The following is a 25,520-nucleotide window of genomic DNA, read 5'->3' on the forward strand; positions in this document are numbered from 1 at the left end:
CGACTTTAAACATCTTTACCAAAGGTTCAAATAAATGGCAAAGGCGCTGTAAAAAAAGTTGACCTTTGTCATAAAAACATTGATGTTCCTTCTACATTTTATTTATAGTTACTGAAAATATCTCTGTAAAAAATATGTATTTTGTTTTTCTTTGTATGCAGTATGGATTAAAAGTATGCTTATTCCTCACATTTTACCCTTAAGAGGGCGTAAAACGAAACCACCAGCTCTAATGAAAACAATTAACTCCTGGACATCAGCTCTCACCATATGTCTTGAAGGATGTTTTATGTGATATTCTGAGGCTCCCTTTGCATCACCGGGATACAGAGCTTCATGACTCAAGCAGCATCTTTCAGTGTTTGTCCCAAGGCACAGCATCCAGTGAAGATCACATTTCCCTTGGGGGAAACTCACACATCTGCACACACCCGCAATGTGTTGTATGTGCATATTAACATGAATGAAGCAAGGCAACTGGAAGATTCATGTAAAAACACACCAGCATGCTGCAGAACATTAACACTGCACGTCATGTTTTTCATTATTCAATCATTTGTGTTGCATGTCATGCATCTCAATATGATTTGCTGCTCGACATTGATGTTTGGGGTTAATTTGTAAAAACATTAGGAATCACTGCTCTCATCCACCCACTGACACACAGAAAGCCATAACTCCATGCTCCCTCCTCACCATCCCCACATCGTGTCAGAAACCGCCAGAGCATCATAATAAGACATTGCAGCACTGTTGCAGCACAACAGGCAAGCCAATTTGCATACCGGTGGCTTTTCTTTTTCACTATTTGCACACACACTCTTAGTCATGTCCATACAAGCAAAACACACACTGATGATCCACAGGTAGATGTTTTTTTTTTTTTTACTTAAGTTAAGACGAAAAGGAACTTGATTCTTCATTCACTCCACTGTGTGAACATTCAGAGACACGTGTGAGAGAAAAACTGCAACTACTCCAACAAAAACCGACCTCTCCAGCTGGAGCATTCTCACTCCTGTCAGCACAAACAGACACACCTCCAATCAGTCACTTGGCTTCCTGTGAGATGTGGTCGTCAGCCAACAACACACACACACACACACAAAAAAAACAGCATTAACATCTTCGCTGTGTTTCTATTCCAGGGGAAACAAGTGTGAAAGCTTTACCTTGACTGCCCTGCTGATCCTTTAGAAGCTGGGCTGAACATCTCGGAGTCAGTGGACAGTGCAGCATTAGCAGAAGGGCAGCAAACAGGAGGAGGAGATGGTGAGTGTGTATATCTGCGAGAAACAAGAAGAGAGAGGGAGAGAGAGTGAGGGTAAATGGAGCACATATAGGGGGAGGGTACAGCAATGAAGCCCAGGGTAAGGCAGCATCATGAGATGAGAGTCTGTGAGAAAATGTGTGTAAAAGAATGAGAGACAGTGTTACCATGGAGAGGGCTACGCCTAAGTCCTTTAAAGCCTTTTATGGCCAAATGATGAAAAACAGCAAAAAAAAAGTGAGGCTGAGAGACAAGAAAAAGGCAGGTTATGTTTTTAGGCAAAGGCAGAAAACGACAAATTAAAGGAGCAAAACAGAGTTGGTGGATGAGATCAATGAGGATAAAGCAGATGGAAGAATGAAAAATTTAAACATTACAACCTGTGGCAAGATACATCATTGTCTGACAGTGACAAAAACATTGCTCTAGTCTTTGGATATGTACAGGCATAGCAAAAAGAAAACACAGCCTTCATCAATTCCAGGGTTTTTAATGTTCGATGAGGTCTAAAGTTATTATATTGTGACCTTAAATTCAACCAAATTAAAACAAAAACACAAAACAGATTCATATTCATATTTCCTAATTAGGAATCAATTAAGTTAAAGTTTTGTGATAGCTTCACCTTTAGCCTTCTGAAAAAGTTGAGTTTGAAACAGCAGTTTTAACAATAGACAGATAATAATTCTTAATTTCACATTAATTTAAGTTTCCATTAAAGAAAATAAAATCTAATAACATATACTGTTATTGAACAACCTTTGTTGGCCAAATAAATGCTTCAGTTTTGAATTCTATCACTTTCTTGTTGATTTCTTAGTCTTGTGTACGCTTTTAAATCTTGCGGTGACTGGGTGCACAAACCATACCTCATTACTACATCACTCTTTTGACCAGCGAAGTTGGCTTGCCCCAATACAAGTCAGCCAATAGAGGCCTGTGAGTGGCATGCTAGTTAGGAGCATAAAAAAAGGGTGGTTGACCTCAACCCACTCGCCATATCACTCCTTCTAGAAGTTACATGGTGACAGTCAAAAGGTGCCTTAATCTGGCCTTAAAGTGTTTAGTCAAAGGGGCTGGGACATCATGTCTTAACCCTGCTTCAAAGGGCCATTCGCAAATGGTTGCAATGGATTTTTTTTAGGTGTATCAGGGTAAAGGGGTTGAATACAAATTTTACAGTTTTTTAGTTGTTGAAAGAATTTAAGTCATGTATCTTTTTCTTTTCATTTACAAACAAGCATTATATTGGTCTATGACACAAAAATACAGTAGAAAACATCAAAGTCTGTGGTTAAAATAGGATACATTTTGAAATGTTTAAGGAGTATAAAGACTTTTTGAAGTCACTGTATGTATTTAATAATATGTGTTTAAAAACTGATAGAGATATACTTTTCTATGGAATAAGCAATTCTGAATGGCAAATAAACATATGTATATATATGCCAAACATTTACCACTGCATGTATATACAGTGAACATGATGTGGCGTTTTTAAGGATTGGAGCATTCACTGCTTTATCCTCAGAACATTGTGCTAAATGGGTTTACACTAAAGGTCAGTGATTCTCATATGTAACGCTCAACTCAGGGTCACTGGCACTGACGCCCACAAGCAGCTCACACCATAGGACAATAGTTCTGTTTTATTCAATAAAGTGGATTCCCTACTGCAATACAACGGCTATCAATTCAGTCGCACACACATACACATGGTGTGTGGCATGTGACTGATGTGCAGCTCAAAGGCCACAGCTTTCCATTAATGGTTCTAAACTGAAAAAAGAAACATCAGCCCCTTTAAAATGTTTCTTATTGATTCTGTTTGTGCCCACAGGTCTGGCAACACACATGGATACAGAAGTCTGACCAGGAGAGAAAGACAAGAGCGGATAGGTTTAATGAAATCTTTCCTGTTTAATGAATAGAGTAAAGTAGACCAACAGGTGAATAATAATGCAGAGCTGCTCGTTCTTTCTCCAAAGCACACTTTTTTATTTGTTGAATTAATTTTGAGGATGCATTTTCCCCTGATTTCCATGCAGCTTAATTCTTAGATCTCCTTTGTCTGTTCTAATTGGTCCAGCTGGTTGCCGTTGTCTTGGAAACCAGTTTGAAAAGAGCTGGCTTGAGGTCTGCCAAAGGTTCAGATAAAATTAGCTACAATGACCCTTTGGAACCAACATGGTATAACATTTATGCATACAGTGAGCAGTAAGCACAGAGAACAAAGTGTAGCAGAGCAGTGAAATCGTTTTGTTTTAATCAAAAATCTCCCACACTCCCTGTTGGCTGTGGGCATGACATCAAACTCTTCTGAATACAGATCAGAGGCTTTACATGAATGAAAGGTGGATACCACAACCATACATTACTTGTACAGATTACAGAACTATTTATGCAATCCAAACAGCAGGAGTATTGGCAGGTGTTGCATTGTGACAGGTGGTGTCACTGCTGCATGCTGTCTGCCTTAGAAACAAGTCTCCCCCATAGGCCTAAATCTGTCTCAGTAACCAGTGATGTGTCAGAGCATTAGTCAGGGCAAGCTGATGGTGCCTGCGAAAGCCTATAAGTCATATTGTTTATAAGTCCTTTTTATGCTGTTTTTCTTGATATAATCAAACATTTACACCAACCGGCCCCTTTATCAGGTGCATCCTTCAAGTAACATCTTGGACTTCCTTTTGCCTTCAGAACTGCCTGAATTTTGTTTGTTGTGATTTTCCAGTTCCATCACATCCCAAAGATGCTCTTTTGGATTGAGGTGTGCTGACTGTGGAAATCATTGGAATACAGTAAACTCACTGTCTTGTTTATGAAACCAGTTTGAGATTATTTGAGCTTTGTGATATGGTGCATTATCGTGCTAGAAGTAGACATCTGAAGATACTCACTGTGGTCAGAAAGGAAAGGGCATAGTGAGCAAAAATACAGTACTTAGGAAGTCTGTTGCATTTAAACAATGATCACTTGGTACTACGGGCCCCAAATGTTTCCCGAGAAAATTATTCCCTACTGTGATGAAATGTAGATGTTTAGGTTTTGTTTTTTTTCTTTTAGGTTTTTTTCTCTGCATCTCTTTGTTGTTATTTTTGGGTCTTCCCTCTGATCATTATTGTTTACGTATATTCTCCAGATGGTGCATTATGAGTTCATTCCTTTAGGTTTAGTTTTATTCTGTTCATGGCACATTTAACTTCTGTTACATCTGTAACATTTTTCCTTTAGTTAGATTGTGTCCTTGAATCTCTGTTCAGTTTCATTTATGTTTTAGTTTCCACTCTCAGTCTATGCTGTCATGCAACTGGGTCCTCTCCAAGTACATTTCCTGACACCCTACATCATTACATCACCCCTACCAAATTCTGAGCTTAACATCTGAATGTGGAATGCTGGGATCAAGACTCATCAGATCAAGCAATGCTGCCTCTCATTGTTCGGTTTTGGTGAGGCTGTGGAATCGTCTCAGTTCCGTGTTCTTAGCTAGCAGGAGGGACACCGATTGTGGTCTTCTGCTGTTGTGGCCCGAGGTGCCTCAAAGTTTTACATGTTGTGCCCTCAGAGACAGTATTCTGCCTATGTTGGCTGTCAAAACTAGTTATTTTAGGTACTATCATCTTGAACCAGTCTGCCCATTTTCCTGTAACATCAATGACATTTACATCCAGCCAAATGCCATTTCCTGGGTATTTTACTTTTCTGAACCATTGCTCTTTAAACCTGAGAAAAGGTAAAGGGTAAACATCTCAGTAGATCTGGAGATTGACAGTGGTGGTTCTTGCATGAATGACACCCTGGGTGAGCCCCCTTTCTGCCATTATCAGCCGGTTAAATGCAAGAAATTATCTGAGATTCTGGGGCGGTATAAAATGTAGTGCATATCCCTCAGAAAGCACTTTAAGTTCAAGTTTATTTATATTGCACATTTTCAACAATTTATGCTGCAGAAAGTGCTTTACAAACTAAACATTGAAATAAATAAAATGCACCACAATGACGCAATAAAGATATAAAAGAGCAATAAACAATACAACTAAAACAGCTAAAACAACGATTAGGGCCATTAAAACAAAAATGTTTAGGTCATATGCTAAAGAATTTCTTCAATAGAAATTTAGAATATTCCATTGTTTGTGGAGATCTAATATTTAGAGGCAGACTTTTCCTGAGTCTGGAAGCTGCTACAGTGAGGGCTCTGTCACCTTAAGATTTAAGTTTAGACATTAGTTTTGGACCCCATGGTTCTTCCTGGAGTATGAACAAATAGGAGCTCAGATAAGTAAGAAGGGCTCAGTTGTTGAGGGATTTGAAAACCAAAACAAAACAAATTAACTGGAACCTGTAAGTAATAGGAAGCCAGTGTAGAGAGGCCAACACTCGGGTTATATGAACCTTCCATTTGGTACTAGTCAGCAGACGAGCACTTGCGATTGGATCGACTGTAGAAGATGAGAAGAGGACTGGTCCAAAGCCATAGCTTTACCTTATCTAGCTGTCTCAGATGTCTCCTTTTCCAGCGAAGAGGGTGCCAACATCCCACTGACTGCACATGCATAAAAGCAACAGAAAACTTGCTCCATGCAAAACCTCCTCATAACTTATAATTTATTACCTGGTGCTTGTGTCCTGCTCTTTTTAATGCCACAATGGGCAACTGCCTACATGGCCCATGTCAAAAACTGACACAGGTTTTTGAAATACTTAAACCAGTCCGCCTGGAACCAAAAAAATGCCAAATTCACCTAAATTCCCGTTCTCTCCCATTCTGATGTTCAATTTGAAGTTCAGCAAGTCTAGATGCCTAAATCAGAATCAGAATCAGAATCAGAAAAGCTTTATTGCCAAGTACGTTTTTGGACATACAAGGAATTTGTTTTGGCGTAGTCGGTGCAATACAATACAAATTAAACAGTATAAACATATCTACAATATAATATAAATATATGTGCACAGTTTTAAGTAAATTGGTGTTTAACAGGAAACTGAGCAGGTGTAGCTAATAAACAGGCTAGTTTGTTGATATGGTATGCATATACGATGATGACCAATGGCTGATTCGTGTTCAAATTTCTTTTAAAGCAACGTGTTAGCTTCACTTTGTATTTTTTCTGCTTCATCCTCTTCAATCCATTACATTTTACAATATGGACCTATTAAGACAACATTTATCATGATGGTGGACTGCTGTAAAGACAATTAGTGACACTGAAGGTACTTGTCGAACACAAATTTGACCTTCCTGATACATGTAGCTGTATGACATGTTAATTTCTGGAATATAAGGCCTTTTTATGACTTTCTGTGTTGTTGAAGAATTATGTTTATCAGAGCTGGAGCTTTACTGCACCAGACTCTACAGCAAGGACCTTGTGTAAGAGGAAACATGCTCCAGCAGGCTCAAATGTGTCTTTTAAGCTGGACAGATTGCAACCACTTCACAGTTGCAGACTGTTCTGTGTAAAAATAATAACCATTATAAAACCATTACAAAAAACACCATATCCACATGGAAATATGGAAATATCTGCTTTATTTCCGATGGAACTAGGCTTTTCTGAAGGTGGATGACCTTAAGGTGCTTGGAGATTCATTTATTTATTAATTATTATATTATCTGGGGCTAGTGTGCCCTTCTGGAGATTAACATGGATTTCATTTTAATGCATAACTGTGAGTCTAAGCATATGCCTGACAAAATAAAAATAAACAGCTTCACTTGAAGAAATGTTAAGTTTTGGAAGAAGATAGCTATGTCAATGTCAAGGTAAATGGTAAATGTGCATAAAACCAACAAAATAGTTAAAACGTAGGGAAGTAAGTAGGGAAACACCAAAACCTAACAGGTCTGACAGAACTCTAACTGAACTCGAGTTAAAAACCAATGTGAAAAAAAAGAGTTTTCAGGTAGGATTTAATGGAGTATGCAGACTCTGCAGTACGTATATCAAGGGCCAGTGTTTTCCAGAGACTGGGGGCTGCCTCTGTAAAAGCCAGATCTCCTCTGTGCTTTAATTTGGCCATCGGCTGCACTGAGAGCATTTTTCTAGAAGGTCCCAGTGCTCTTTGGGGGTTATAAATGTTAAGAAGAACAGTTAAATAACTGAGTGCCAAAGCAAATAAAATTTTAAAAGTGAGGAAACTAATCTTAAAATCAATACGAACATCGATACCAGTGTAATTACTCAAAGACTGGGGTGATGTCGTCATGCCTTCTGGTACTTCTAAAAAGATGTGCAGCAGCATTCTGGACTAACTGCAGATGATGGAGAGACAATTTGTTCCAGTCCAAAATAAATGGTTATTGGTCTGCACTTATATATAGCTCTTTATCAAGTCCGATACAATTAGTCATCCACCCATTCATACTTAGACTGATAGTGTGAAGCTACACTGTGGCCACAGCTGGCCTGGGGCAGACTGACAGAAGTGAGGCTGCCATACAGTCAGCACCACCGAGCATGCTGACCACCATCAGCAGGACAGCTAGGTGAAGTGTTTTGTTCAAGTATACAACCACTGAGAGGGACAAAGCGGGGGTTCAAATTTGCAACCCACCGGTTACAGGACAAACTCCTACAACCATCGCTACTGTAGTGGTAACAAAGGCTTGAACACAAGTTTTAAGATCTTAAGGAGGAACTGTCTAAAAACATGGTGAGTTTCCTGACAGTAGAGGAGTAATGAGGAGCAAGTGGGCTATTGATATCAGTTAACACACTATGAGGGAAACAACCACTGAACGAAATAATGTCAGTTTTCTTTTTGTTCAGGGACAAGTAGTTCTGAGTCAATCATTGATGTCTGGTTGACAGTTAAACAGAGGCTACAGTGGATCAGACATCCAGATTTAATGGGAAATATATTTGGATGTCATCAACATAACAATGAAAGATTATTTTTTTTTCTGTCAAAACATAGAACCCAAAGGCAGAACATAAAGAAAACAGAATAGGACTGTTGGGACCCCAACCATGGGTTACAACATGAAAGGCCAGTAAGAACTTTTCTGGAACTTTCAAAATAAATCGCATTAACCTACTTCCAGCACAGCCAGGAAAAGGGGTAACGGCGGACTTCCTGTGACGTCACTGTCCGAATAAAAACCCCACTTTTGCAACAAACTGACCTCTTCCACGCAGGTCCCCAGCGGAACTGGACGGAGGAACACAGCGCGCTAATGTCACTTTGCTGGCACACAGATATAACTCTTCAAACTGGATCCAGGAATGTCGTACGATCACGCGATCGTATGCAACAAGTTAAGTAGGAATGAATTGGTGTTTGTGTATCCAGTATTCATTCATGAACCGGCGGTAATTAAGGTACAAGCGTTGCTTGACTTTTCTCTCTGAGGTCTACAGAAGCAAACTACGTTCCATAGGATTCCCAGCAGAGAACCTGTCTCTACAATGCAAGTGGAGCAGTTTTCTCGGTCTGAGGGAAGGACAGCGGGACCGCATCACCGTGGCTACAGCAGTAATGTGCAGTGTGGTTGCCCCGACAGAACTCACCCCACAGCTATGGAGGTTAGCTGAAAGTTAACCCTTTGTTCACTGTGGATGCTTTCCTCAACTGCATCACCCCGGACAACTTTTCCTCAGCACGGTTCACATAAGAGGTTGTGTTTTGGGCAGAGAGAAGTAGTTTAGAATGAAATAATCTAAACATTTTTTTTTGTTTTATGACATTTGGTTTTGTTTTTGTTGAAACTCAGCCATCTTAGTGCTAGCAGATTATCTGCTTAGCACATGTGCTCAGTTTGTGTGTTCTGTGTTGGTGGTTTTATTTTTTTTTGACGTTAAGACAAACTTTATTTAAAGGGTGATTTTAAACACAGAGGATCGTCCATAATGCACTGTCCATGCTTATGCATTTTAACCCTTTATTAATGGTATTTTAAAGGTATGTGTCATCTATAAGCTTCTTTTGTTAGCTTCAACCAGAACACGTGCTTGCCTGCTAAAGATCATTACCCAAAAAGGTTGTTAGTTTTCAATCTAGAAAATAATATTTCCCCAAATATTATTTTACTGAACTTGATAACTAATTTAACACCCTTAAGCCCAATTGGTTCTTACTTAAAACATTTCCTTAAATATTTTACTATTTCCTTAAAATTTCTTTAAATGTTATTTTAATAAATAAAGGCAGCTAATTAAACACCGTTGAGAATTGGTCAGCCAGAAGGTTGGTTTTATTCAGCAAATCATTCTTTAAAATATTATTTTATTAAAATAATGTATTATCTGATTTTGCATTGTGAATGGTTGTTTAAAGGTGTGCCAATTCCAAGACTAATTTCATTTCATTTCCAGATTCTTCAAGATAATCCTTGGTTTTCAAACATAAATAACATTGTATGGTAATGTTGCATCACTCTTTTAGTCATGGTTTTCAACCTTCATTGATCAACTTATTTATATTGTACATAGCCCATTAGTCTTCCTTATTCTTTAATTCTGCTTGGTAGTTTAGTTGGATTGTTTTAGCACAGTAAAGAGTTTGTTGATTGAAATATTTTTGACTCTGAGTTGACTTATATTTGTTAATAAATTCTTGTATTTTAAGAAATTGTGTGAATTCATTCCATATGTGTGCAGAGTTTTGCTGTTCAATAATGTCAGAGCTTGGCTCATCCCTTTCAATTTTGTCCTAATACCATCGCCTTATTGGGCTGGTATTCACAGGACAACCCTTAACAGACCGAAATATTATTTAATAAAATATTAATATTAAATAATATATTCATATTCAACATCACAACAGGACCCAAAATGCACCCTTGAGGTACTCCACAACAAATGTGGAAGAATAATACCCTCCATAGACACAGAAGATGACTTGTCAGACAGATAAGATCTAAACCATGATAGAAACTGAGCCTTTGAGACCAACAATGTGTCTTGACAAAATAATGCTGTGATTGAACCTATCATCTGTTAAATCTGAAAGAACCAAAACAGTGGAGTGGCATGGGTAAACAACTAAAAAAAGATAAGTCCTTTCTTAGCATTATGATGGGATTTAAAACTAGTTTGTAATTCTTCACAAAGTTTAAAAAGTTCTGAAGTGGATTAAAAACAGCCTTTTCTAAATTTTTTACCTAAAAGGTAACCTGGAAATTGGCCTGTACTTAAAAAGAACATTAAAATCAATCTTAAGAATTGGCTGCACAGTAGCATGTTTAAAGAAGGAGAACTTGAATAGGTTAATTGTTTAAACACTATAAAACTGCCAATGCACATATTAATAATTCATTGGTTACAATAAGAGCTAAAAACATTGGATAAGTTCATTATGTAATTATACACCGATTCCACAAGGTGGTAGTAACGTGTGCAGCTGGTACACAGCCAGATAAGAAAGAGGTCCCCTTTTCAGAACACTAGGCCAAATGGTGTGAAGAGTCTCCTTAAAAAGACAAGGAAGGGGGATGTCTTGCAGGGAACTAAAAGTTCTCAAGTAATAAACTATTTCCTTTAAATCCAAAAAGGGCACAGGCTGAAATTGGTGAAAAACAGCAGAGCATTCAGAAGGTGCAGGCTGATTTAAAACATGTTGTGACTAAGACCTTAGCACCGAAACTTTTCCAACAAAGAATTTCAAGAACATTCGTGAGTTTAAAAGAACTCTCCATGGAAACAGTGTCACAGAGATGAACAGAATTAAAAAAAAGAACTCAAGGTTAGTCACTATTTAGAGAGATCAAGTCAGATAACAATGCAGATTGTGCAGCTTTCCCAGCCCAAAAGCTACATGCATATTAAAGTCACCAACGATTAAAAGATGGTCGTAACTTTAGAGCCCCCAGTAAGTCAGCAAACTAATTTATAAAATTCTTCACACATTTCGTCGGATGGCACACCACAGCAGAACACCGAGGGTGAGGAGCTAAGCCACGTCATTGTCATAAATAAAAAAATTATTTCGGTCATGTAGAGTCTGCACAGAATTAAGAAAAGAGCGGCAACTCAAGAAGTACAATCTTCCACTAGTGCTGCTGGTCATCTTTCGCCTTTCCATGTGTGGTTTGACACATCCACTAAACAGGACAGGTCCAAACAGCAATGAACAGAGAGGACCATCAGGGCTGATCTTCCATCCATCCAGGACTTGTACAGGTCTAGTGTCAGGAAAATGGCAGCAAACATCTCTGCCAACACCACAGTTTGGACAGAAACTGTTTAGACTTTACCTATCCGGGGTGGTGGCGGAGCAGGCGCCTCATAAACAGAGGCTAAAGTCCTTGATGCAGCCATCCTGGGTTTGATTCCTGGCCTTCCCCCCTTCTTTCTCTGCCCATTTCCTGTCTGGTAACTGTGAATAAATGCCACTTGTGCTAAATAAAATCATTAAAAAAAATTTAATACTGAAGACCTGTGAATTTAATTTAAGGGATAAACACAATTACAAATCATTTTCAACTGTTTTTATTAAAGAGCAAAGACATATCGCAATCAAGTACTGGTGTGTCCACAGTCGCCATCGAGTGGGGAAGAGCACAAAATACAGTGTCCTTAACAACAGTCACCTTCTGGTTTTTATTAAGCTTAATAGAGTGAGCTGTTTGTTCAGTTTTATTCACTCAAATAAAGATTAAAGTGATTTGTTGTGATTTTTCATGCATACATTTGTAGTAAATGACTAAGAGATGCTTTTCTAAGGACCACAATATAGAATTCAAAGATTTATACCTGAACAGGAAACAGAACAGAATTGTATCCTTAAATTTACTTTAGAGACAGTTTCACGACCTTCAAACTTTATTGATACAGCATTTTTTTCATATGATTCCTGAAAAGCCTGCATTCCCTGAACACTTTAAAACTGCTCCCAGTAACAAGTCTTTAACAATATCTGAAAGAAAAGCTTTTCCTGTTCATATAAAAACTTTTCAAAAATATACAGCGAAGCCCAAAATTAACCCTTGTAGACAATTTCTGATAGGAATTAGGAAATACATCTCTCAAAAGATAATAAAACAATGTAAAAGGAGTTACAAGATTATGTTTTTATTTATTTATTTAATTGCCGAATCTCCAGTCCTACCTCCAGTAACCCTCCATTTTGTCCATCTGATTCATCCCTTGGTTGATTTTTAGGTAATCTGAGGAGTCTTATCCTATTGAAAAGTCCGGTTTGGGTTTTGTCCTTAACTTCTTCCTTGCTTTAAATGTATAATTGATTAGAAATCCTAAAAAGCCCATTCCCTAGATGAAAGTGTACAAAGTATATAAAAAAGAACCTCTTTCATCCTGATATCAAATATGTTGTGTGTGCTGCAGTCAAACCTCCATTGCTCTTGTTTGTTAATGATTTCTCCATGTGTCGTTTGAAGTCTGGTATATGTTCTCGTAGGTGAAACATTATACTGTGCTTCAGGTGTTTCCAGCTTTAGTTTCAGAGTATGAAAAATATAGTTTAAAGTCAACGTTTTAGAGAAAGAAAGTACCAAGAGAACTATCAGGGAAGCTGCAACAAGCTGCTACTTGCTTTAAGAGTCACTTAGAAATATCCCAACTTTATTGAAAACAGACCAATAAAATCAAAAATGACTTACAAAATAATTAAAAGTGCACAATCAGGTGAACCAAGATGAACACAGATGTGTTGACCGTGCTGCAGTTCTGTGGACCCATGCTGAGGAAGCTATACCCACACAAGATGTCAGTTTGATGCTTAAGTTGATATATAGTACTGAAAAGCAATTAGAGTGAAAACAAGGCCTTATATATATATATATATATATATATATATATATAGCAAACTACTGATTTGTGATAGTGGCACAGGTCAGTTTTAGATTAAACAATATAAATAAAAACTCTGAAAATGAGAAGTGCAGTAATGTTTAAGTGTAATAGTTGGAGAGAACAAAGATGTGGTTAACCAATCCTGTACAACTTCAGAGTCCCAGAGCATCAGTCTGCACATTAACACCCAAGAGGACATTTCCAGCTTCCACCCAGTCTCTTATGCACAAAGCTGAGGAAAAAACACATAAGTTTGGGTCTTAATAAACTCAAACATCGGTGGATGTGGCCTAAAGAAAGAAGTTTCCTAGTTGGGACAATGCATATTACCTTTCTTAGCTCTGAGCCATAATGCGGCCTTCATTGCAAGAAGGTCCCATTCATCCTTTGCATCTACTTGAACCCCATGCAGCCAGATTAGAGCCAGAATGGTGGCCCACACATCCTTTTTGGCCTAGTTCACCAAAAGAAAAGCAAAAGCTTATTGGAAAAATGAAAGAATTTTAACTTTATATGCTTTCTATCTGTGTTTTTTGTGGTGTTATGGTTTTCTATGTTATTTTCCTAATTTTCAGCTGTAAATTCCCATCATTTATCCTGCTGCTCAAAATATAGCTAATCTTTTACGTGACACCAACCCACCGATGCTGGCTTTGTTTTTTCCAAATCCTCTGTGCTTTTTCCCAGAGCAGCAGCCAAACACGGATCAAGCAGCCAGCAGCCAGAGGCGTCCTGTAGCGAAACAAGCTCCAGCAGTGGATCTCTGGCAGGCTTTCTGGGCTCAGAGTCTCCTTTAGCACAAAAAAGACATTTTTGAAGTATCAACAGTTAAAACACAAATAAATAACAACATTTTTGTAAAAGTAAGGAATTTACACTGCTACAAAGACTAGTCTTTTCTCTGACCTGTTTAAATTTAAAGCTAAACATAAGCCTTTGTAACTTAAGACTTTTAAGTTTTCTTTTAACGTGTTTGTATTTCTTGTTTTAACTTGACACAATTTTTTGCTTTTTGTGTTCTGTATTTATATGTTTTATTTTGTAAAGCACCTTGGCCAAGGCAAGGCGCTGTTGGAGGGGCTATATGAATATAGTTTGATTGACTGCTGTGATCAAAACACAAAAGGAAATAAAAGATTTATGAATTAACCCAACTGATGCTTTACAGTAGGAATAAACTAGAGCTTATTGTATATTACAACTTTAAACACTCATCAGATTTAAAAACAAATTCAGGATCACATGGTTCATTTTCTATCTTTTACTAAATAAAAACCGAAAGAAAGAAAACCAGAGGAACAAACAATTATGAGCTCAATTCTTAGGACATACAGTAGGAATGGTGGCAACGCAAACATGAGCCCATGTCCATCCTTGTGGCCAGTATCGAAACAATTTTTATGTTTAAAAAGAATTATTTCTCATTGTGTAAATGGTAAATGGCCTGTACTTGTATAGCACTTTATCAAGTCCCTAGAGACCCCAAAGTGCTTTACACTACAATCAGTCATTCACCCTTTCATACACACATTCACACTGAATGTGGTGAGATACAATGTACACACAGCTGCCCAGGGGGAAGACTGACAGAAGTGAGGCTGCAGGCAAGTCGGGTGAAGCGCCCAAGGACACGACGATTGAGACGGACATTGTGTGCACACCATATGGCCGGTGGCAAACCCCTTTGAAAGTGTTGGAAAAGCCTTCCAGGTGATTATAAATTCATACAAGCTTGATAAAAAATAATCCACATTAAATATGGATAATATAATTATATAAATAATATAATAATAATAAACATATATATTTTATTTATGAAAATGTTTCAGCTAATTATAAGGAAATTCCAAGCATTACTCTATAAAGCAAAGCCACACATTTTGCTCTTCACAGAGGTTAACTGTAAAAATGAAGATTATCAAAGCATTTAAGAACATCTAAACTTTTGCCTGGTCCTGAAAGTCCTGTTTGGACCAAACTTTTATTTGCTGCATTTGACACCCAACCAGAAAACTGCTGGTGCTGAAAGAACAGCATGGGCTCTTGTCAGCTGAAACTAAATCATGTGCCTATATGAATTAGACATTCCAATTTTTCTATAATTCTTGAGTCAAAAAGAAGAGATTGCTTACCTGAAAATAGTTTATTTTTCAAAGATTTTCCTGAAGATGAAAAAAATGAAAATAAAAAAATGACTTTATTCATATTTTCTTTAATTAAAGGAAATACTTTTAAAGATGATAATGACTGATTTGGTGAAGCAATCATGCAAACTGATAAAGACAATTAAATTAGCAGGTTAAAATAGTACAATAAGTAATCCTGCTAAGGTCCCTGGAAGCCAGATAGGAGACGTGTCCTGCAGTGCACTCTGCAGACCAAAATCTTACATTACAGAAAAGAGTGTGTCTGGGATTTTAGTTATGGTCACCTTAGTGTATTTTTTAGCTTACCATGCTTATTAGCTGATGTTCTTTTCCTCCAAGATGAGAAAATGCGTCTAAAAACTGAAGAGAGAAGAAATAATTTACAACTCAATTTTCAAGTTTCATCAAGGGTTTTGTTTTTATTTTCCTCTTTTTTTCTAAAAAAAATACATACTGTTTTTTTCACCACACGAATCATCAGACATCAGATCAAGCCAAACACCACGACGTAATTGCCCTGTGCAAGAAAACAGTGAATAGGTCAGAAATTTATATCCAACACACAACAAGTGACAATAGAAATATAAGTTATTCAGATTAAGACACGTGAAAATCACTCACTGTAGGTTGGATTCTCCCTGTAGATCAGCGGACCTTGTACGGCTTTGCCATTGCTTTTGTTGACGGCGAGGAAAGCAGTGAATACGCTGCTGACTCCAGACTGGACACTAAGCTCCACCACCTTCTTTATTTCTTCAACTTCTTCTCCGTTTTCCCGTTGCTCCCTCTCCAGGGAGCGGATGAGAGTGCGTGCAACCAGCCTGTGGATTGTGAAGCTGTAGAGAAGCAAAAGAAATGCACAATAACAAAATCTTTTCCCCCATATAGAGGAACAACTGAGCTTAGTGTGTAGTTTTCTACCTAAATTCTTTTCACTTGAATGAATGCATCCATTACTGTTTTAAACTTAAAAATAATATCACTGTAATTGTAAATACACTACCAGGTCAATGGCAGATCTCCTTTCTGATCAAAGCCTGAGTCATTTGCAGTGCCCTCTGCAGCCTGTAGGTCAAAGTGCAGCTGGTTCTGACACTGATGACCTGCTGCAGTGAACCTCACTGTCAAACATCCATCTGTTCCTTCAGAACACTAAGACAGCACAACAGAAAAGCCACATTTGTTATTTTATTGCCATACTTGCTAAAAAGAACATTTACGGCCATTCGCTTGTATTGACCTGTGCTGCTCCTTACCTCTCTGGTGAGCTGAGCAAAAATCAGTGACCTGTGACCCTGTAAAAGTGATCTGAGTGGTGGGGAAAGGATGGTGGCGGACACTCCCTTGGGTAAATCCCATGACAATGAAATGTCAGAAACGAGCGGCTGCAATGCCAATCTCAGTGACTGCATCACCTAAGGAGAAATTTCAAAGTTGTTGCAGTATCTGAAACTATTGGTTTTAATCATATCTTATAAATTGAAGTGGTGAGAGATGATGATTTTGAAAAAATAATTCAGATTACGAGAAAGGTTCAGTTCTGGTTCACATTTGGAGTGTGTTGCACAATGGTTTGAGAGGATGAAGGATGTCTTGCATTAAATAGATTCAAAAACGTGTACATTTGTTTTCACCTGGGGCCTAGTCTTTGATTAGCAGTAATAATTTCTTTCTAAGAATCAATGGGCAAATTATTAAACACGTATCAAAAGTAAAATATCTTGGTGTCATTTGACGTGTTTGTAAAACTTTGTCAAATTTTACAAACATGTCAAGGTGTTAAGTAGAGTTGCAAAATGAAACGTGTACACCTTCAGACTAATAAGATTGTCTACCATTTCATGCTGCAAATATTTTTATGAAAAAACTGAATCAGTCGAACTTTAAACATGTAAATACATTTTCAGACCTCAAACCTATTTTTAAATACTTACATTGTAAGGCTGCTCAGGTGCTCACTGCGCTAGTTACCCTGAGAACTACTAGTTCAGTTAGTAAGTCAAACATAGAACCTTTCTGGTAAAAAAAAAAACATGCCCTTGTCTGTACAAGGGGTCAATATGTTGAACACCTTACCTGTGGAATTAAAACTAAACTCAGACGGGCTCTGTTTTAGATTAAAACTGAAGCTTCTTTCATTGTTATGTAGTTATTAATGATTGCCACCATTTATTCATTCATTCATCTGCCATACCGCTTATTCCATAGTGGGTCATGGGGGAGCTGGTGCCTATCTCCAGCAGTCTACAAGTGAGAGGCAGGGTACATCCTGGACAGGTCGCCAATCCATCACAGGGCAACACAGAGACATACAGAACAAACAACCAAGCACACACTCGTTCACACCTAAGGGCAATTTAGAGAGACCAATTAACCTAATAGTCATGTGTTTGGACTAAGGGAGGAAGCCATAGTCCCCGGTGAGGACCCACGTGTGCACGGGGAGAACATGCAATATTCAGCAATTTATTATTTTAACTGATGGCATGTGTTTTGTTTTGTTTTAATTTGTTTAGTATTGTTGGATCTTTATCAGTGTAATCTTTTTTTCTGTTTTGTATTTGCATTTTAAACCTTTTATATTATTCCAGTTTTCATATAAACAAAAACCTAGCCAGGCAGAGGCATTTAAATTAGCTTAGGCTGTTCGTTTTTTGCGTTTAGTATTTGTACATGTAGAGTTGTAGATGTGTAGAACTCGTCAAAAAAAGTTTATTAAATCATTCTTAATGCGATTAAATACCAGCTAAAACAAAAGACTCTATGTTTTACATGTTATATCTCACTTTTGGTTGCATCCTCTCATTCCCTACGATGAACTGAGCGTGACCTCCTCCCTCTCTGGCCATCCCATTGATAAGTTCAGAGCTGGCGCCTTCTCCGATCCCAAAGGAGAAACACCTAGAATAAAAACAGGTACGCTTTCTTTACACTTGTAAAATTGTTCCCATGTATGAAATGTTTCAGAGTTCTGTGCTGGTTTCAGTTGTGTTACCTGTGAAATTCACAGTTTTTCTTCACCTCATCCAGAATAGTTTTCGTGTTACACACCTCACCATCAGTGAAGATGAATAGCTGAGGATAGGGAATACGGATTTTTACATTATCACCTGATGGCAATTAAGCTGTTTGTGATTTTCTATATGTCTGCTGTTGATTTAGGCTGTAAGATAGCAAGACCTCAATAAATACCAGATGTTTAAGGTGTTAAATACAACAATATGAGTAATACTATTAAGTTAAATTATAGTTTCACTATTTGACTTCTTTAGTGTCTCTCACTTTCATACCCTGATTTAATTCCAGTTAATTATTTACTTGAATCACGGTTTTTCTGAAAACTTAGCTGCAAGGCGGAAGGAGGAAAAAGCTCATAAACTCCAATACCTGCACTAAGTAAGAACTGGGGTATGCTTAACTTTCCTGCTTGTGTCAGCTTGTTGATGTGGATGTGTGTGTGTGTGTGTGTGTGTGTGTGTGTGCATTACTTGTCTGGGTTCATCAGGAATACAGGGCTGTCCATAAATGTGTTGCAGAGCCTCCAGCATCTCTGTTCCTCCCAGATCAGCGTTCATCTTCTCAACTCTTTTTAAAGCCGTTTTCAAGTTCTTCTGGCTTTATTTTGCGCTCTTACTGTTGGAGAAACAATGTACAAAATGTACACTTACTGTAAGTCAATAGAGGTGCTGAATCAGAAAAATATAAAATGACTTCCACATGTATTTGTCCCCCTGGTACGGATGTGTAAAAAAACCTAGAATAAACTAAACTTTTGTAGCAGCAGCATAACCCCACACACAAAAAAGGAAAATACAACTTTCAAAGTTATTTATTGGGGAAAAACTCTACATAGATAAATAGACAATTATCAACATTGATAAAATAACAACCGTATTTAAAATAAACGTTAATAAAGCTTTTTTTAAATGTATTTTCTTTACTTTTTTAAATGGATCAATGTTTTTAGGAACTTCAGTTAACAATCATTGACTTTCTGTTTTGATAAATATGATGTGACACAGGGGGCCATTTCTTCTACCCACTGGCAACTGATTGGATGAGGCCCTTATTTATCTGGCCACCATGAACAGAGAGCAGACTGTTAGGTGAGGTAAAACAATATTTCATTGCACCAGAGTTTGGCATCTTAGGGTCACAAATTCTTCATGAAGACAATTAGAAACGTTCTACTTGTAAACTTGTTGTTTGGGAGTGATGTCGGGAAAAAAAGCAATTTCTGTCTTACCATAACAAAAGTACATTTGTGGAGTTTCCTAAACTCCACTTGGACTTTAACTGGAGCTGTATGCTTTGGCCAGATGGAACTAAGATTGAGCTTCTCTACAACAAACCAAACCAAAGTGGGTCTTGCATAGAACAAAGGATGACCATATGGAATAGGCCTTCATGCCTACTGTTTAGTATGATGGAAGTTCTGTGATGCTGCGGGCCAGCGCCTGTTCCAAAGGCTCCAGCTGAACTTCAAGTTTTTCTCCCAACTGAATACATGTACTTCAATTAAAGGTGAGATTTTTGCCACCAATTAAATATTTTCTTTTCTTAAGGCTTTTAGCGAATGTTTACCAGGGGAATCAGTAACACTAGATGGCACTGTATGCACTGCTTACGGGAAGACGTGTTCATAACTGCTTCCAAAACTATATATGTTAAAATAGCAGCCCATTGGTAAGCTCTTCAACAGGAGCAGCAGAGTATCCTTAAAGGAAAAGGAAAAGCAATTAAATGCCACGATATGACTGCAGTGCCAAAAAATCATAAAATGCTTCTTCTAAAAGATTACCCTGGCACTGGCAATCCGACTCTGATGACTTTCATAATATATCGGGCAATCCATGCTCCCCGATCGATCCAACAAGAACACAAACTCTCCACAAGGGGTGAATTTAGACATCACAGATTCAGGAAATTCAGGATACAGGCTCAGCATTACCACTGGATCACCCATCAGAGTGCCTGAAAGAAAGGATGGTAACATCAGATATTTGTTATTTATTCAAACACCTACTGTCATTTTACAAAGCTAGTCAACAACATGGACATACTAAGCATTCAGTCTGAAAAATCTCATCATAATAAGCTTTCCTGTCACAATAGCAATAATGGATGAAATTCTGTTGAATTTTAGGCTGATATTTAAGCCTCTGACATTATCTTGCTTGGATTTTTTTTACCACTCTATACACAGCTGCACGATAGCTGAGGCTTTTGTTCTATTTTTTAACTTAGCTTTGTTTTTTCCAATGTCTGATTTCAATAAATCTGTTACAAACACTTGGAACAGAATTTTGAAAAGTGCAGCACACAAAACAAATTCAGATGCATAAAACCATGTGCACGCATGTTTCTGCACACCTTTCCTTCACACATCCTAATTTGTGTGAAACAGAGCGCAGCTGCCGGCTGGACCACCCTGTCCCCGCCTCTAAATAAAAACGCAAATTAGTACAAATACACTTCCACTCCTTGTCAAAATAACCACGGCAAAGGTGGTCACTATGACAATAAAGAGGACATTTAGTGAATGGGAAATAGAGGTGTTATTGTCCGAGGTAGAAGCAAGTCGTAGCATTTCATTTGGCAGTCAGTCCTCTTGTATCAGCTATAATCTTTAAAAAATGGAGTGGCAGGAGGTTGCAAATGCTGCAAACGCAGCAGGACCTGCATTCAGATCTTTGGCCGAATTTAAAAAAAAATGTTCAGACATTAACGTTGACGTGAAGACAAGTGTCGCTGTGCGTGTCTCAGCTTCTTGACTGACATCAGCAATGCCTTGACAAAACTGGCTGAAAAATAAAAAGTTTGTGCACATTTTTTTCTATAATGTCTGTACCAAATTCAAACGGCAGTGTCCAGCTGCTGCATTGGGCTCAATTACAGGTGCTGGTCCAGGTTCTGGTTCTTGTGATGACCTACATCAACCAGAGGCACACTACGAAGGTTTGCTATATTGTGCTATGCGCCACATATTAACACAATGTGACATGCCTTCTGTGGGTGTACTGCAGGACGCCACCACACCTGTCCAGGCAGCACTAGTGCCCTATGGTGTGTTCAATAATGGACAATGTAGCATGTTATACCACAGCGTTTGCTCTGTCTGAGTAGCATGAGAAGCCAGGTAGTAAGCGGGTAGCCTTGATCACCTAATCATTCTAAAAGAATTAGAACATTGTATTAACATTAATATGCCTCCCATATTTTATTAGAAAGACTGTCACGATACAAACTATGTGAAGTACATTAAATCTTTAAAACGAATCAGGATGTCACATAAAAAGTTAAATTTACCTAGAAGCCAGCTATTGTGGACGGCCCCTGCTTGAAGTTTGCTCCCGAAAGAACTATTCCACAGTATAAAGGAATCATGATTTTAACCAGGACAATGTGCCACTACATTTGAGACACATTTGTGCATCACAAATGAGTAGCACATTTATTGAATGAAAATGTTTTCTATTCACAAAACCAAACTTATTTAGAGATGGTGTCCTCATACCAATATGAGTGCAGTCCGTAGCTCTGATTACATTTGGAAAGCGGCTCCTCGCTGTAAATTGCAATTTGATGTTTGCTTGTTCAGCCACTGTTTAGGGGAATTTTATATTTCTGGGCAACATATGGATGAGGCCATCCCAGTGAGCTGGCATGGCACGGCTCAGCAATAACTGTGATACCCGTCCTGTCAGTCAGCTCCCTCTAAAGAGCTCCAGTTGCAGGGAATCCCAATGTAGTGAAAACTTAAACCGGCAACGGATGGTTCCTCCAGGCGTCCATCTGTAATACACAGGGGCCAGTACTGTGCAGAGATCCAAGATAATGGCACTGGGCAATCTAAATCAGCTCAAAAATAAATGCATCATCATGTGCCAGAAGGTAACGGCGATCTCCTAACACACGCTACCTCTGAATTCTTCCATTGGCGATGTCCTTCAGCAGTGCCCAAGTTGCCATTGTTCCACAATTATCAGCGAGAATCAATGTGTCCCTTAGAAAATTCACATGCATCTAATGCTTCTCAGTGCACAGTCAGATGAGCATTTACATCTACATGTGAAAAACACCGAGCAGCATTTACAGTTTACAAAGGACTCAGGTTGTTTCCATCATATTTTGAGGTATGCTGCGTAATGTTGTATGAGGCTAAATGTGGTTCAGTTTTCTCTTTCAGGTTTAAACCAAAACAGCTCAAACTCATGGGAACACATCCTGTTCAGAGGCTCCTTCAGTTCAAAAAGCTGAATTGAGTCAAATTTCACTGTATTTAGACGAGTGTTAGTACTTTTCAGTTTGATACCGTCCACTAATATGGTTTCAGGTAAACCTTTCAGGTAAAAAGTTTGTGTATATTTACACACACTTTCACACATTTTGATACATCCCGAATTGTGCGCAAAACAAGGTGCCGCAATGTTTTTGTTCCTTGGCCCTGTTAAAACATGAGGCCCCTGAACTGGATGTGGGCTGTCACCTTGGTGGCACTGCTTTTGTTTGCTCTTACGCGGAGGCTTATAATTGCTTATTTTAAAAGTAATGCTAACATTAGAAATCAGAGGATTGTTTATTTATTTTGGCATTTTCACTCTGAAAATATTTTTGAAGGATTTCACACTAACAAATATTTAATACAAATGGTCTTTCTTAATGTGATTTTATTTCTTTAAAATGTTACAAATATAGATGGCTACTTCCCATTTATAGTATCAATTGGTAAAAACTTTAAAGCTGTTTTAATAGAGATGAAGCATCTTCCAATCTTTTAAAAAGGATAACACTGATATAGACATTACATTAAAATTCTCCACTCACCAGGTTTAGCAGAGGCCTGTCCTGCCTCCACCACAGCAGTGGGCTGGTGGGCGTCTTTGTAATAAATCAGCAGTTCAACGTCTCTGTCAAACTTGTGTCCAGCAGCCAACTTAACCTACAGTTGAAAAACACAATAATAGAAATAAAGTTATCTATCTTGTTGGTAACAACCACATCCAGCAGTAACATTAACTCTCTTCCCACCGTGGCCTGAGTCTGATCAGTGTTGAGGTACTGAAGAGGATCCAGGGAGCAGCTGGACTCTACTTTAGAGATTGGACGAGGAGAGGACACTCGGGCAGAAAAGGACAAACTGTAGGGCACCAAAGAGGCTGGAACTGAGATCACCTGGACACTGGGACCTTGACTACCTGGAAACATCATGGGAGACAACACGCATATTGTGGATTTTAAAGGCAATCACAGCCCAACAAATTGTAAAGTAGGTAGGCTGCCAAGACATGGAAAGGCTTGAAAAACTAAAGGAGTTACAAGAGTTATTGTTGTGTTCAAAATCTGTTTAGAGCAATTCTGCAATAACAAGAAATGACTTTCATCTATTACGTAATGCAACTGTGTACTACATGTTTGGGCAACTCCAATCACTTTATGACCCCAAGCTTAGCTAAATAAAGAAATCCCCACAGACACTGAAGTTTTTTTTTTTTGTGTTTGTTCATGCTGTGCCCCAGTGGTGTGTTATAAGCACTGTTTGAATTTACACCATGGGAAATGATTCATAATCATTCCTGAAATTAATGTTCAATTGTGACCCATTATCTATATAACATTGACAGTGACAGTAACAGTGACAGAGTTTGCATTGTTGTATATGGCAGCAGCTGCTTGCCTGTCTCATTGTTGATGCTGAGAGCAACTGTGTCTATGTATTTTACTGGATTTTAACTGTTTTCCTACCCTGAGGTTGGTATCGAGGGTTGAGGACAGCAGGCAAACAGAACCTCAACTCATCATCAGCCTGCACAGCCAGCTCAGTGACATACTCCAACCTGATGGAGGCGCTCTCTCCTGGAGGCAGGCTGCCCACCCTCAGAGAGAAGATATCTGGACTCTGATCACTCTCCTCCAACAGGAAGGCCTGCTGACCGGAGCTTAGAGCATCATCATACTCCTCCTGAGCCTGCAGTCCACATGAAACATGTCAGCAATGTTAACTTCACTGTTTCATCTTCTTCATAGAGGACATCTTAGTGTCCAGCTCACCTGCTGTTTCTCCTTCACCTCAGCTACAATGTGTGTCTCTCCAATCTGAGCACTGAAATGACACACAGCAGCATCTCCAGGCAGAGGGAAGACAAAAACAGCCTCTAGTGGTTTGTCCTCCTTGTTCTCATAGTTTAGAGTGGAGACCACTGCAGCCACATGGTCCTTCACCTCCAGCTGAACTTCAATGCTCTTTAGAGGAACTGAGTAAAAAAGATCTCACTGTTACTACATGGTTATTACTGTTACAAAACGTTTTTTTTTGCTGATCATTTACAAAACACAATTCCCACTTGAAGATTATTTCAAGAGCTTAAGTCAGGCTGGAAATTTAGATTTGCTTTTTTAATACAATAATACGATTAATACAATTAAATAAAGCACTGTTGCCTTGCAGCAAGAAGGTCCTGGGTTTGATTCCCGGCCGGGGGGTCTTTCTGCATGGAGTTTGCATGTTCTCCCCGTGCATGCGTGGGTTCTCACTGGGTACTCCGGCTTCCTCCCACAATCCAAAGACATGCCTGTTAGGTTTATTGGTCACTCTAAATTGCCCTTAGGTGTATGAATGAGTGTGTGTATGGTTGTATGTGTGTTGCCCTGCGATGGACTGGCGACCTGTCCAGGGTGTAACCCGCCTCTCGCCCATAGACTGCTGGAGATAGGCACCAGCTCCCCCGCGACCCACTATGGAATAAGCGGTAGAAAATGACTGACTGACAATTAAGTAAAAAGAGTGCTTTAGGACATTACCTGATTCTTTTTTAAGAGTCAGCAGACCAAAGAGGTTTGACATTCTTCCTGGGCTGAATTTCTTAGAAGGATAACAGCTTATTGAAAAATGAACAATTAATACAAAAATCAAATTACAAACATTAATATAGCAAATATGTATAATTAAGAAGGTTTACAACTAGAACACTGTAAACCTTTAGATTACAGGGCCTCACAGTGCTCAGCGGACGCTACACATATTGAGTTGCTTCAGTTGACCCAAAACACACATACCTTTACCAGAATGTACCGGTGTTCAGGGGAGAGAACCAGTCAGTTCTTCTGAAGAAAGTATTTGTGTATCCTTCCAGTTTCAGTGTCTCTTTACTTTAGACAGACACGAGTCTCTTGACACAGCCACGCCCCTTAGGAGTGCTCGCTTTACAACATGGCACTGCAGGGGGGGCAGGGTGTTATTTACCCGGTTCAGTTTTCCCATTAAACAGGGAATTTATTTTCCCTAAAATCTAGACTTTTCCATGAACGTATTCAGCTTGTCTGATATGTTTAAAATTTGTATTT

General features: G+C 38.6%; 1 protein-coding gene and 1 pseudogene across 3 annotated transcripts in view; both read right to left on the reverse strand.

The window, feature by feature from the left end:
* rap1gap2a (RAP1 GTPase activating protein 2a) overlaps positions 1 to 1,316 on the reverse strand; it is a 126,122-nt gene extending 124,806 nt beyond the window's left edge. For all 3 annotated transcript variants that reach the window (XM_047391688.1, XM_047391687.1, XM_047391686.1), the window contains exon 1: positions 1,173 to 1,316. In XM_047391688.1, the coding sequence (XP_047247644.1) occupies positions 1,173 to 1,213 (41 nt within the window). In that variant the 5' untranslated portion in view covers positions 1,214 to 1,316. The remainder of the gene's footprint in view (positions 1 to 1,172) is intronic.
* An 11,453-nt stretch (positions 1,317 to 12,769) lies between these two features.
* LOC124883666 lies at positions 12,770 to 25,284 on the reverse strand (annotated as a pseudogene).
* Between the last annotated feature and the right edge of the window lie 236 nt (positions 25,285 to 25,520).

The sequence above is a fragment of the Girardinichthys multiradiatus genome, chromosome 18 (genome assembly GCF_021462225.1).
Source record: "Girardinichthys multiradiatus isolate DD_20200921_A chromosome 18, DD_fGirMul_XY1, whole genome shotgun sequence".
NCBI lineage: Eukaryota > Metazoa > Chordata > Actinopteri > Cyprinodontiformes > Goodeidae > Girardinichthys > Girardinichthys multiradiatus.